This window comes from Nestor notabilis, unplaced genomic scaffold (genome assembly GCF_000696875.1).
Source record: "Nestor notabilis isolate BGI_N333 unplaced genomic scaffold, ASM69687v1 scaffold602, whole genome shotgun sequence".
In the NCBI taxonomy this organism is placed as follows: Eukaryota; Metazoa; Chordata; class Aves; order Psittaciformes; family Psittacidae; genus Nestor; species Nestor notabilis.
In genome coordinates, this window is record NW_009916730.1 from 9,405 (window position 1) to 22,548 (window position 13,144).

The window sequence follows — 13,144 nt, forward strand, 5'->3', positions numbered from 1 at the left end:
AAGAGAGAAGCTGCGTGAAGAAAAAAGAAAATATGTGGAATACTTGAAACAATGGAGTAAGCCCAGAGAGGATATGGAGTGCGATGATCTTAAGGTATGATTGAATTGGGAATAGGTCAAGCTTGTACTTTACAAGAGTCCCCAAGCTAGATTCCTGAATGCAGAGGTGGATCTAGAACTGATCTGAATGCAGGAGTTTGTGAATCACCTGCAGTCATGTAATATTTCCCCATGGTGATGCTAATATCATCTGTGTTTTCACCCTCCAGAAAAAATTGACAGGCTGTTCTCAGTCTTAACGTGGAACAGGTGTATTTTTAAAGCGCTGACCTTAGTGGGGGGTTCTGAGCATGCCTGGCTTTTCTGTTAAATATACAAGATGTGCTCACCTCGAATAGAGCTGTGTTACTTAAAAGATTGGAGTAATGAAATGAAGTTTTTGGCTGCAAAAAGTAGAAAGATTCTCTGTGGCATTCTTTTGATCTAAACTGTAGGAGTATCCTTGCTTAATGAGCATCTTTCTGGATGATCCTGGAAACCTGTAGAAACTAACAAGAATTTACCTCTCAAAGAACTTTGTTCTAAACAGGAATATTCTTGTGTGGTTGTACATAATAGAAGATTGTCTAGTGGTATATATGTACACTTTATTATGATTAATTTTGGCAGGGGATAGCAAAGGTAGGCTAGAAGTACAAGGATGGAGGTTTATTTGGAATACACAGGGAAACATGAGAAGTGTAAGGAGGACAAGTGGGAATAGAGAAGAGTGTTAAATGAATTGAAGGGGTAGCGCTGGTTGGGAACAGTATGAGAAGTGAATGTATTTGCAAGGAGATCTGTATAGTTCCTTGAAGGTGAGAGTGAAAACTCTTGGCTATGTTTAGAAAGGGAGAAGAAACAAGAAAGGGAAGAGCATTGCCAAAACAAGACAAAGTTGAGCAAAACAGTGCTGCTGTGTTTCAATTGGATAAGAAAAAGGGAGGGGTGGGAAAGTAGTACCACTACAGTGAAAGTTAGCAAGACTATAAATAAAGATGAGTTTGGGTGAGGACTGCTTTTCAGAAAATTCCCTTCTCCAGAAATGTATGAAATGCCTTGCAGTGTTTGGCATTATTCTCCTTGATGTTTGTGAACTTCCACGATTGTGGCAAGGAGACATCTTTCTGGAAATTGTTTGACTCTGTCCACTAATAAGTGAAGACAAATCTTGGAGAGTTACATTGAGATATTTATTTGAAAATCAAACTTGGTGTTGCACACTGCTGTCTCTGATTTGGAGGTGGTGTCTGTGTTAAGTGGTCTTGTTACATGGTTACACCAGCTCCCTTTAAAATGTCTTTAGCTATTATAACTGCCTTACCAATGCAGAAACCCAAACACCAAAACAGTCAGTCATTAGACATGATCTTGCATATGCTAGTATTAGATGGGTGTGGTTTTATGGGAACATGTTGGGTTTTTGTTTGCTTGTCTTTGCAAGCAATAGGGAGTAACTTTTTAAGAATATGTTTATTTTTGCTTGTCTGGGCAGTTCCAGCAAACTTAAATACAAAACTCTTGTGAAATAATACAGGTTTAAAGGAAAAATCTTGACAGCCAGTGTTCTTAACGTGTAATGGGTTTGAGCTCCTTTAAACGAATATACAAAATTGTTCAACTGTATGAACATGAATAAATTTTTATCTCAAAATGTTGAGATATCCAAGTTGCATGCATGCCAGCTTTTAAAGTTAGTACTGCCACAGATGTTACCATGATAATTGTTTGTGTCTTGCAGAACTACTTTAAGTAAAAGGTAAAGAAATCCAACAGATACACTCCTTAGAATCATAGACTGTTTTGTTTTAATCAGTTGTGTACTCTGCAGAAACCGAATACAGTATTAAGTTGTCCCATTTGGGTTGCAGGAACTTCCTGTTCCAGTGCCAGTGAAGACAAGGCTTCCTCCTGAGATCTTTGGTGATGCTCTGATGGTTTTGGAGTTTTTATATGCTTTTGGGGAACTTTTTGATCTTCAAGATGAATTTCCTGAAGGAGTGACTTTAGGCAAGTTGTCGTTTATGTGGCAAGGTGTCCTGATTTTGTGGTGTTCCTTCTACCAAACAGCCAAACATCTTAGGTGCACCCAAGTACCTGTGCTACTAAATCTTCTCTGCAGCTTTAATGTGTCACTGCTTACATGTGCATATCAATCTAGTTTGCTCTTCACGGTCAACTTTTGCAGTGTTTATAAAAATCAAAATTTCAGTGTAGAAGCTGTTAATCTACTTATTAAAATGGCTACTTGTGCTTTACCCTTGCAGTTATATATTAAGAAAATGATGTTTTGCAGGACACCATGTTTCTGACACCATCACCTTAGGAATATTTGCAGTAAATTATGGAAAAGTAACTTATCATACCTGAAGGAAAAAAATGTTTTCGTTCTTCAGTACATAATCGTTTTCCAACTTTGCGGCAAAAGTGACGCTTCTTAAACTTTATTCACAGAAGTTTTAGAGGAAGCTCTTGTAGGAAATGACACTGAAGGCCCACTATGTGAATTGCTGTTTTTCTTCCTGACTGCCATCTTTCAGGCAATGGCCGAAGAGGAAGAGGAAGTGGCCAAAGATCAAATAGCTGATGCTGAGACCAAAGGTCAGATCCTTAATTTTACTGTTGAAAAACTGAAATTCCACTGGAATTAACTTCAAACTGCATGATTTATGGCATTCCCTTGTTTAACCTTGTCTTACTGTGCATGGGTATTCTATGTAAATGGACTTGTTTTTTCTCTTTTATCTGAAATTAAAGCTTCAAACTGGGCATGGAGGGTGGGTTCTGGGGGGCATAGAGAAAAAACAAGCTTATTGTTGCTACGATTGTATCCAGCAAAGCATAATAAGCTTTTAACAGCACTACTTATGTTTTAGAGGTGAGGAAAACTTGTCTTCACCTTCCTGCTCTTCCTTCAGCACTGTGAGATGTTTCTCCTGAGGGTCAGGAAACAAGGCATTTTCCTAAGTCTTCTCAAAGGTCTCTATCTGTAGCTAAAAAAAAATAATTCTGGACCTAACTGGATTAAAACTTAAAACTCCCCAGCATGACTGCCATCAAGAATTCAATATTCATTGCCCTTCAAGACTCGAAAGTGTGCACCCATAACTCCTAGATGCTACCATGTCTCTGTGTTTTTCCAGTCAAGATCTTGGAGTCCCTCTGCCTTTGGACTTTACTCATGGCTGAAGTTGCCCACTTTTTCAGAGGCATTTACTGTACGCTAATCACTGATGAGAAGAAAGTACAGACTGTGTTCCAAATTTATGTGGTCCTGTGTTTATGGACTGCAGGTTTGCTGACTAGTTAAAGGAGAAGCTTTGACCCTTCTGCTAATCTTTGTCTCATTAGCAGTAGATAGGGACATCAGAGCACTCCCTGTTTGAGGTCAGATGAATCCTGTGGTGCTCCCGTAAGACAGATGTGTGAGGTACAGGGAGGTTCCTTTAATTCCTACCTTGAAGGCTGTGAATATTCGCATTCTTAAGATTTATGTCCAATCTATAAAATGCCTTTGTATAAAACACGGGCACTATCTTCAGCAGTGGAGTCTGCACTTGTTAATTGAATAAAGTTACGGATTTGGTACGGTGTTAACAAATTTAGACTGAATGTTAATTACTGTTGCATTTAGCAATTAAATGGTATCTTTTAACTACTGAGAGTATTGCTTGGGCAACATAAGCAAGGATCCCATTATCGGGTAGTCAGAGCATAGTTGATGATATTCTTTACTATTCATAGAACTGATCAGGAAAAATGTAACTTTCATGTTTTAATTTGATGGTATGGGTCTGGCAGTTGCAAAAAAATCTGCTGGTTTGCTTCTGGGTTTGCAGAGCTGTGGGAGGGGCCCTTTATCTCTTACTTGCCTTGCAGCTTTAACTTCTTGTCACTTTTGGACATCTTCTTTCCTGTAAAAGAATTACATGTTCTTGGCTTTGTAATGCTGGCAAACCAAACTAGTAGCACTCAGAAATTTTGTACAGACAGTTGCTTCTGCAACAGCAAACACCAGGGGTGAACAGGTTTTGGTGCGTGCAGTACTTTCTCAAACCGTGTTATACGGATATCAGAGGGGAGGTGCGCAGGTTACTTCTGCAGTGTCTGGGTGACAGTTGTCAAACATCAATCATCATACGAGACTGTGGTGGATTTGCTTTTTATGTAGTCTCAGTTTGGGTTTGTCGCTCTTCACCGACTTGTTGGCTATATAACTGCTTAATGGTTTGGATTTGAATAAAGTGAAATTGATGAAACCACATACAACACTGGAGAAAATCTGCCAACCCTCTGGAGAAATACCTGTAAGTGCTAAGGAAACTTTCGTCTAAGGAACAGGAGTTTTGCTGTTTCTCCCTTTCACTGCCCTGCTTTCCTGGTCCGTTTGCTAATGTGTGACGCTCCTTATGAAGTGCAGATGCTTGTTTTGGTGAAATATGGTTTCTTTGTAATGCCTTATTAATTGTATTTATGTAAGACAGTAAGGCTATGTCTGAGTTACAGATTAAAAGTATACAGTGAATGGTGATAACCAGTATTGAAATGTGTGATTGGTTTGGATGGACTTTCCTAAAACCAAAATGATGATAGGAAATAACAGCTAATTTGAGGGAACGAAATACGGGTGTTCTTGCATTGTTGTTTGGTTTTGCTTTCAAGCGCGTTTACAGATTTGGTTTTGCTGCCTTTTATGTTGACATTTTGCATGTTTGGTGCATTGTGGTTGCTTTAACAGCTTATAGGGAGAACAGTATATAGCATGTGGTGCATGTCCTTAGCTTTTAGTTGGATTTTTAGTTGCATTTAAAGACATGTAAATTTTAATTTGGATGTTGAATTGAGTTTTGAATACATTGATGCTTTTGTAAATATTTGGCCCTCTTCCTGCTTTGTCTGCAACTTACAAAAAACCAGCTTGCTTTCCTCCCCTCCACAGTACAAGTCTTAATTTGCACTAGAATAAAGTGTTTATTTCCTTAAAGATTTAACAGAGGCTTTGGATGAAGATACAGACCCCACAAAATCTGCACTGTCTGCAGTTGCAACTTTGGCAGCTGCATGGCCCCAGTTACATCAGGGTATGTGTGGGTTTCACTTCTTATTTTGTTGCTGTTATTAATTTGCTCTGTATTTTAAAGCACATTTTTAAATATGCATATATATTTAAATGCCTGTATAAAGTAACTGTTCATTCTTCTCAACTGTAGGCTGCAATCTGAAAAACTTGGATCTTGATAGCTGCACTCTTTCTGAGATTCTCAGACTCCACATTCTAGCATCAGGTGCTGATGTAACATCAGCCAATGCAAAGTACCGTTACCAGAAACGAGGAGGGTTTGATGCTACTGATGATGCTTGCATGGAGCTGAGACTAAGTAATCCTGGTCTCTTGAAGAAACTTTCAAGTACCTCAGTGTATGATTTGTTGCCAGGTAATACAAGACAATTAATGTTAGAGGTTATTAGATTGCTCATCAAGTGATTGGTTTTGTAACTGCTTCAGATCAATAATGGTCAAAATTTACTGTGTCGTAGAATAATTTAGATTGGAGAGGACCTCTGGAGGTCACCTAGACCAACAGCCACCCGGTATGCTCTGGCCCCCACAAGCAGATGAGAGATTGCAGAGCTAGGCAGTCTCATTACTTCTGAGTAGCTTTTTAAAATCCCATTTTAAAAAAAACATTAGTTTCACTTGCGGAAGGGGATCTCTCTGGGAGAAGCATCTGAGTGTTTCATTCAGCCTCTGCTCTTCATTGCTGTTCTGGTTTAGGTCTTTTGTATGTTATTTGGAAATGGATTAACAAATACGTCCTACTATTACTTTGTCTCCATTTTGAAGGTAATATTGAATTTAGGTCTTCTTTCAGTGCTAAAAGTTAATAAATTAAAAATAAAGGCTTGCATCTCTGAGCAGAGCATATTTTTCAGGAAATGCTTCTTTGCGAGTGCATCTGGTACACTTACACTACAAATGTTTGACTGTTCATTTTTTCTCAAGTGAGAACCAATCATCAGTCTGGAGTGTGTAAGAGTAAGGCTTATTTATCAGTTTTATAATGAAGTGGTCTAAATTTTATTAGGAGAAAAGATGAAGATCCTTCATGCCCTCTGTGGGAAACTTCTGACTCTCGTCTCCACTCGAGATTTCATTGAGGACTCTGTTGATGTGTTACGACAGGCAAAACAAGAGTTCAGAGAATTAAAAGCAGAACAGCATCGCAAAGAACGAGAGGCAGCAGCAGCAAGGTAAAACTAGGATTTGGAAAGCTAAATTTTGTTGCAACAAATTAGATTAATTCCTCAGCTACACAAGGTATGTGACAACCAGTAGCAGTGTTTGTGTTCTATGGTGGTTTCCTGAGACCCTGGGCAGGAGTGAAACCTCATTGTGCTAAGCGTTGTGCTTTCCCATGTTACAGTTATTTTTTTAGATGATGCTGTAGTATAAAAGAAAATGGATGCAGCCAGATCAGATACTAGATTAATTGCAACTGGTTTTCTATGTCCTTCTTACTATTAGGATACGTAAGAGGAAAGAAGAAAGGCTAAAAGAACAAGAGTTAAAAATGAAAGAGAAACAAGAAAAGCTGAAGGAAGAGGAGCAAAGAAATGCTGCAGTAGAAGTATCTGTTGGGTATGATGCATGCTGTTACTGTGATACACACGATAGAGCACTTCTCAGTGATGTAGCCAGACCTTACCTAGTTAGTTTTCATTTTCTCAGTCATATACGAAGGTATATTTTAAGTATATAGCCATCAATGTTGATTTTTTCTTCTTAGTGTTCTAGAATTGCTCTGTGAAAGAGATTTTTATTTTTAAAATCAACTTCCATTATACTCATAATTCTATAAAGAACTACTGACATGAGAAACTTACAAAATGCTGGGGGTTTTTTTGTATTACTTTGTCTTGCATTGATTTCAGGTCTATGAATATTAGCATCATAGATCATTCTAGTTTGTGGAACTGGTCTGATCTGAGCTACATAATACTGATCTCACATGACAGTTTATAAATCAAATTTAATAGTGGGGTTTGTTCGTTGTTTTTGGGTTTTTTGTGGTGGTTTTTTTTTTTTTTTTAATGCCATGCTATCCCAGGTGACTTCCATAAAACCAAGATTTTTTTATTCTGTTAGTAAAGCTGTATGGCTTCAGGTGGTACAATTCATACAGATGCAGCTGTATCTGATTCCAGGAAAAAGTAAAAAAAAAAGCAAAGTGTAAATACAACAGTGTGTCTTTACCTGCTTGAGGAAGGGTGTTAGTTAAATAAATTTGCTTGCAAAAGCTAAGTATGGGCCAAAGGCAGATTTGTGCTATGTTTTTGAAACTACAGTTGAGGGGGCAAAAATATTATCCTGTAATGATTGCATGTAGTTCTTCAGGTTTTTAATTATATTTGCTACATGAGGGGAAAAATGTGTAATAAGTATTTTATAGGACTGTATACATTTTGCTGAGGAAGCATTTTTTTAGTTACGGAAAAAATTTAGGTCAGTAGAACTACACTCTAAAATGTCTCGAAAAAGGATCTGATTATAATAATGCTCTTCAAATGAAAGAGTGAATATCAAAGAGCAGGCTTTTGTCTTTAATATGGAACTTTCCATTTACAGTTCAGTGAGTTTCTTTTGGGTTTTAATATATGACTTAAAATTTATTTTTCTAAAAGCATTATAGGTCTTCTACTAGCTTAAGTACTTCTGAGACGAAAATGCAGTTTGTGTTGAAAATGCCATATTGTGTAGTTTTTTCCCATTCTGTTCAGCTTCTAGAGGTTGGTCACTTAGTCACCTTTTGGTGATTTTTTTTGTTTTGTGCGTCAGGGAGGAGGAAAGGGAAGATCTTGATACCAGTACAGAGAGCAAAGAAGTCGAACGTAAAGAGCAAGACGTGGACACCGTGACAGAGGATGAAGAAGAGCTGGGACCAAACAAAAAACGAAGAAGGGGTAATGCAATAATGGATTTGTTCATTTGTGTACATGTATGCACACACACATGCATGCACGTGGGAAGTTCTTGGGTTTTATAGTAAATTTTTCTAAAGCATCAATCTTTCTTGTAAACTTTTTAAAGAAAAAGGAAAAAAAAACCCAAACCAACAAACCCACAAGCAAAACCAATAAAAACCACCCAAACAAGATCATAATGGCCTGTTAAGTGCATTGAGGTGGCCTGATGTAGTTACAGCATTCAGCTGTATGTTCTTTCACACTCCATTTTCTTCCATACTTGATCTCTGGACTCCTCATTGTCTAAAACCCAGGCTGTTGCCTGGCAAAGTTATAGTGCACTCATCTTAAACAGAATTTCAACATTCTTGAGTGCCCGTGTTTGAGACTTGTGACTGGAGGGTAAATAACTGTTATTTCATTCCTACAATTGGGGAAACTGAAGGTCACGCTGGAAATTCATAGAAATTGCGAACGGCATCGTTCACTGTTTGCATGTGTCAGTTACAAGATGTATTTTTCCAGATGACTGTCATGACCTTATTCTTTGGTAAATTAAAATGTGAACTGGAGTATATTCAGCTGGCATAAGTTGAGGGGACATAACAGTAGTATATATAAATTGAAGAAAAGAAAAAAAAGGAGGGGTAACGTAACTGAGTTTGTGATAAAACTTCTTATATAGGGTTTCTGGACTTGCTTGAGGTCTTTCTGGCGTTTAAGTTTAGCGTTTTGAATATGATAAATTAAATCCAGAACAGTTTGCATTCAATAATGGAATTGCTAGAATTTCACTATATCATGATAGGGTACTTCTATAACATACTTTTCTTAAAATTTTAGGCTTTTTTATAGTGCTAAAAATGACAATGTCAGTAAATGAGGCTTGGTCTAGGTTCTGCAAATTGAAAGTATGCTAAAGATGGCTACGCCTTCATCAAGGGAAGGGGATTAATCACTTGAATTTTTCTTTAATAAAACTAGTATTGCTTTTTGACTGATCTGATGGTCTTAGGCTGTGAGTTTTGATAATCAGAAAGGCACAGATCAAAAACCCATCCTTTACTTGAGTGTTTGGTTAAGGAAAGAATTTATAAGTGCATTGCTGTCATACTTTCTTCCTTTAACTTTTAGGAAGGAGAGGGCAAAATGGATATAAAGAATTTACAAGACAAGAAGAGACTGCTTGTGAAAAGAGTGAACCTCTTACTGCTGAAGATGAAGAAGCTTTAAAACAGGAGCAACAAAAGAAAGAGAAGGAACTGTTAGAAAAGATACAGAATGCAACAGCCTGCACAAATATAACCCCATTGGGTCGTGATCGTCTGTACCGACGCTACTGGATTTTCCCCTCTGTTCCTGGATTGTTTATAGAAGAGGACTATTCTGGTCTGACAGAAGACATGTTGTTGCCTCGAACCTCTTCCTTTCAGAATAGTGTACAGTCTTGCACAAATGAACCTCAGGTATTCAGTAAAACTGGAGAGTCTTTGAAATCTTCTGAATCTACCTCCAATATTGACCAAGATTCACACACCAGTGTTGTCGTAGAGGTGCCAAGGCCAGTATATAAACCAAACCGTTGGTGCTTTTACAATTCTCGGGAACAACTGGACCAACTCCTAGAGGCTCTCAATTCCCGAGGACATAGGGAGAGTGCCTTAAAAGAAACTCTTTTACAAGAGAAAAGTAGAATATATGAACAGCTAAGCAGTTTTCCTGTGGAAAAATTCCATATTCCAGGTAAATGAAATGAAAAATTCTTGGTCTTGTTTCTGCAGCTGTAACTTCTATAGAATATTTTTAGAAACCTCTAATTCTTATTTAATTGCAAGTGCTAAGAAATAAGAATTATTCTTAAGAATTGTTTCACTCTATGAAAAACAGGTTGGGGGGGGGGGTTTTGTTTGTTTGCTTGGTTGTTTTTTTTTTTTTTCCTGATGGATCTTTGGTATTTTTCAGGTGGCCTATGCTAAAAAAAGCAATAATTTTTCTGTGTTCTCACTGCTTAGTAAAACGGGATTGGCTTTTAAACAAACATCTCTAGGAAGTAATTTGAGCTTTTGGAAAAGATTAACTGGGGAATAAAGATTAATATCTGGTAAAGGTAGATAATAGTATTGATCATCCGATGTCCTCATTTCCAGTCTGATGAAAGCAGACACAAGATACGACACTGGAGACAAACACTGCAAAGGGAGGCACTTACTGTTACCTTGATTTCTGAGTAGGACATGCTCTTTCATAACATTATAATGCATGAAAATCTTTTGAAGGCCTTTATTGGCCTGTTGTGAACAAGGGAATGCATATTGCAGGGTCATGTTAATTCCTTTGGGAGGAAAAAAATAGTGTAGCTGTGTTGGTTATGTGGCTTAACATCAGTGCTGTACAGGAGGATGAGATGTCTGCAGAGCAGTATTGGTTTTATGGGCTTCGAAATGTAGGAATGTACTTAAAACCATCCTAGACCTAGGATTGAGGGGATTCTTCCCCTCTTCTCCTCACCAAGTATTTTGCCATTCATTGGCAAATCATTAGCTCCAATCACTGATACAATTCTTCACAGACGAACATGCAGCTGGCTTGTTTGTGGTGTTTTGATGCCTAGAGGATGTTCCCAAAATGAAACCCTTTAGTGTAATGTTTAAGAAATTGCATTTTGTTTTGAATTAATGCAAAATTACTGTGAGGATTTTGTGTTAGCTGTACTGGGGCAAGGGAGCATTACTTGCACCAGCGCTGAGTTCTGTTTTACCGGAGTGTGTATATGCCAGGGCATGCCATGAATGCACCACATACGTAAATTCTTACCTGATCTACCATTTCTTTCAGTGGAAATGACCATGGGACAGAGTTTCTGCATAGTAATTAAGCTTTATTTGGAGGTTTATGGCTATGTTTGTGGGGTTTGGTGAGAAAATCTCTTACCATTTTCCGATACATTTATGTATGTGCATGGTTCCTTCTTTTCCTAGTTGCAGCACCTTTATCTGTATGTTGTTATGTTGCTATCTGCCCTGAAGCAACTTGATTTTCACAGCCATAGATGTTTCATCTCTTTCTAATTGTAGAATAACACTGATTTTTTAATTTTTTTAATTTTTTTTAAAGTAGCTTTGAACGTAAACAGAAATAAAAAAAAATTCAAATGCAGTGGTTCAATACCAGTGCCCCTTCCTCGGTGTGAGAAGCAGTGATAAGTGGCCCTGTGTAGCTGTACTTTGGAGGGAGCTTTACTGCTGTGGGCTCTAACTGCTACCTTGTTGCCTTCTCTCAGATAACTTGCAGGACAAGTGAGAACCACTCTGTGATCCTCTTAGACTGTAGGCTGCCCTTCTCCCTTTTTCAGTTCCCACTCAGGAGAGAATGGAAATAAAGTTGATATGTGCTATCACTTGATTCTATTCCAGTGTCCACTGACTTTTCCTCATCAATTATTTGCAAGCTTATTGCTGCTGTTTCAGTTCTGCTTAAGAAAAAACCTTTCTTTTAATCCAAAAAGGATGTCTCCCATGTCCAGACATCAGAGTATGCTAGTATGCATTTTGAGAATGTTTGCATACTTACTTTCACTTACAGGGAATTGTTTCCACATTTGAGAGCATCTTAGAAATTTATCCTGTACTTCCTTAATAACAGCTTTATGGTAACTTTTTATTAAATACCTCCTAGTTCTTGCACATACCTCTTCATTACTGCATTCCTATGATTTAAGGTAAATCCTGTGAACAGAAATGTTTGCTACCTATGGAGATTTGCAAGCACTCATTTAAGATCTGGGCATCGTTTCGATGGCTTTTGATATTTTGCATCAATTTTGAGTTATCTTACGAAGAGGTTTTTGCTTAACAGCCCATCATCAACTCTTCCCTTCTTTTTAATAAATTATCTTGCTGTCTTGTTCCTTTTCTTCCCTCAAAACCTCTAATTAGAGGGGACAGTCAGTCTAGCCTGTGCCTGTGTCATGTTACCTTTCTGTTTTGTTTTAAAGTTAGGTTTTTAAAAGGTGTTACATATTATCCTGATAGTTTTTGCAGTTGTCAGTTGCATATGCCTGTTTCAAATGTTGTTGTGATAAAGATCCATGCAGGAAAGAAAACTGAGGAGTTCTCCTGTAAAGTAAGGGTTATCAAGTAAAATGGACTTTATTCCTTGCATTTGCAACAGAGTTATTGTTGATTATCTACTCCTTTAGAAAGTATTTTAAAACAAAGTAGTTATTTTCAAATTGACCAGGATTTCTCATCTTGTGTGTTGGGATGAGTAGATGCTAATCTGTAGGTCTTCCCTTAAAATTATACTCTGCTTGGTTGGATCTGATGCCTTAGTTGGCGTGGAGATGTTGGTGTTGGCAACTGTCACTACATGCAAGAAGGGAGTTTTGAACCTGTGTGTTTAGTTTGTTCTGCCCTGTACTACTAGTGTTCCCTCCACCAGTGGCCACTTTAAGGAACAAAGTCCAGTAACATGAAGTTACTTGGTATTCTTGCAGACAAACCTCAAAGTGACATCAGACCTCCTTCAGGACGGGGAAGGATGCAGAATGCCCATGATGGATCTTATGTATCTGCAGAGAAGCAGCTTGAACTGAGACTTAGAGACTTTCTTTTGGACATTGAAGACAGGATCTACCAAGGAACATTGGGGGCTATTAAGGTATTTGTGAACTGTAGAATACCTAGGAACACGGTGGTGCCGTCGAGTCTGTAATTTAAATGAGAACTCTTGCATGTTACAGGTTTTACTGAAAACGTAATTAAATTGTGTAGACAGTAATTGGCACTAAAAGTTTGAACCCTTTGAATCTTTAGAAACTTCAAATTTGTATGTTTGCTTCAGGTTACAGACAGACAGGCTTGGAGAGCAGCCTTAGAACATGGGCGGTATGAGTTTCTGAATGATGAAAACAAAGAAAATGGTATAATTAAAACTGTGAATGAAGAATCTGAAGAAGTGGAAACTGATGATCAAGATAAATTTATTGTGAAAGACAGGTAAGAGCTGTGGTTTAAATAATGGCTCTTCCCTATGAGTTCTGTAGCAGTGCTCTGGTTTGTTGTTTTGTTTTTTTTTTTTTTTTTTTTCAACCTTCGAATTGTTTTTACCCTCAAATTCTTTGGAATAGTATTTTTTTAAG

At 37.8% G+C, this 13,144-nt stretch overlaps 1 protein-coding gene across 1 annotated transcript in view; it reads left to right on the plus strand.

Annotated features, from left to right (window-relative positions):
* BAZ1A (bromodomain adjacent to zinc finger domain, 1A) overlaps positions 1–13,144 on the plus strand; it is a gene marked incomplete at its 5' end in the record, with an annotated part of 35,040 nt that overhangs the window by 5,955 nt on the left and 15,941 nt on the right. Inside the window, 11 exons of the mRNA XM_010024698.1 lie at positions 4–94; positions 1,911–2,049; positions 2,494–2,640; positions 5,025–5,120; positions 5,250–5,474; positions 6,126–6,291; positions 6,566–6,679; positions 7,877–8,001; positions 9,139–9,747; positions 12,500–12,663; positions 12,847–13,001. Coding sequence (XP_010023000.1) covers positions 4–94; positions 1,911–2,049; positions 2,494–2,640; positions 5,025–5,120; positions 5,250–5,474; positions 6,126–6,291; positions 6,566–6,679; positions 7,877–8,001; positions 9,139–9,747; positions 12,500–12,663; positions 12,847–13,001 — 2,031 coding nt within the window. The remainder of the gene's footprint in view (positions 1–3; positions 95–1,910; positions 2,050–2,493; positions 2,641–5,024; positions 5,121–5,249; positions 5,475–6,125; positions 6,292–6,565; positions 6,680–7,876; positions 8,002–9,138; positions 9,748–12,499; positions 12,664–12,846; positions 13,002–13,144) is intronic.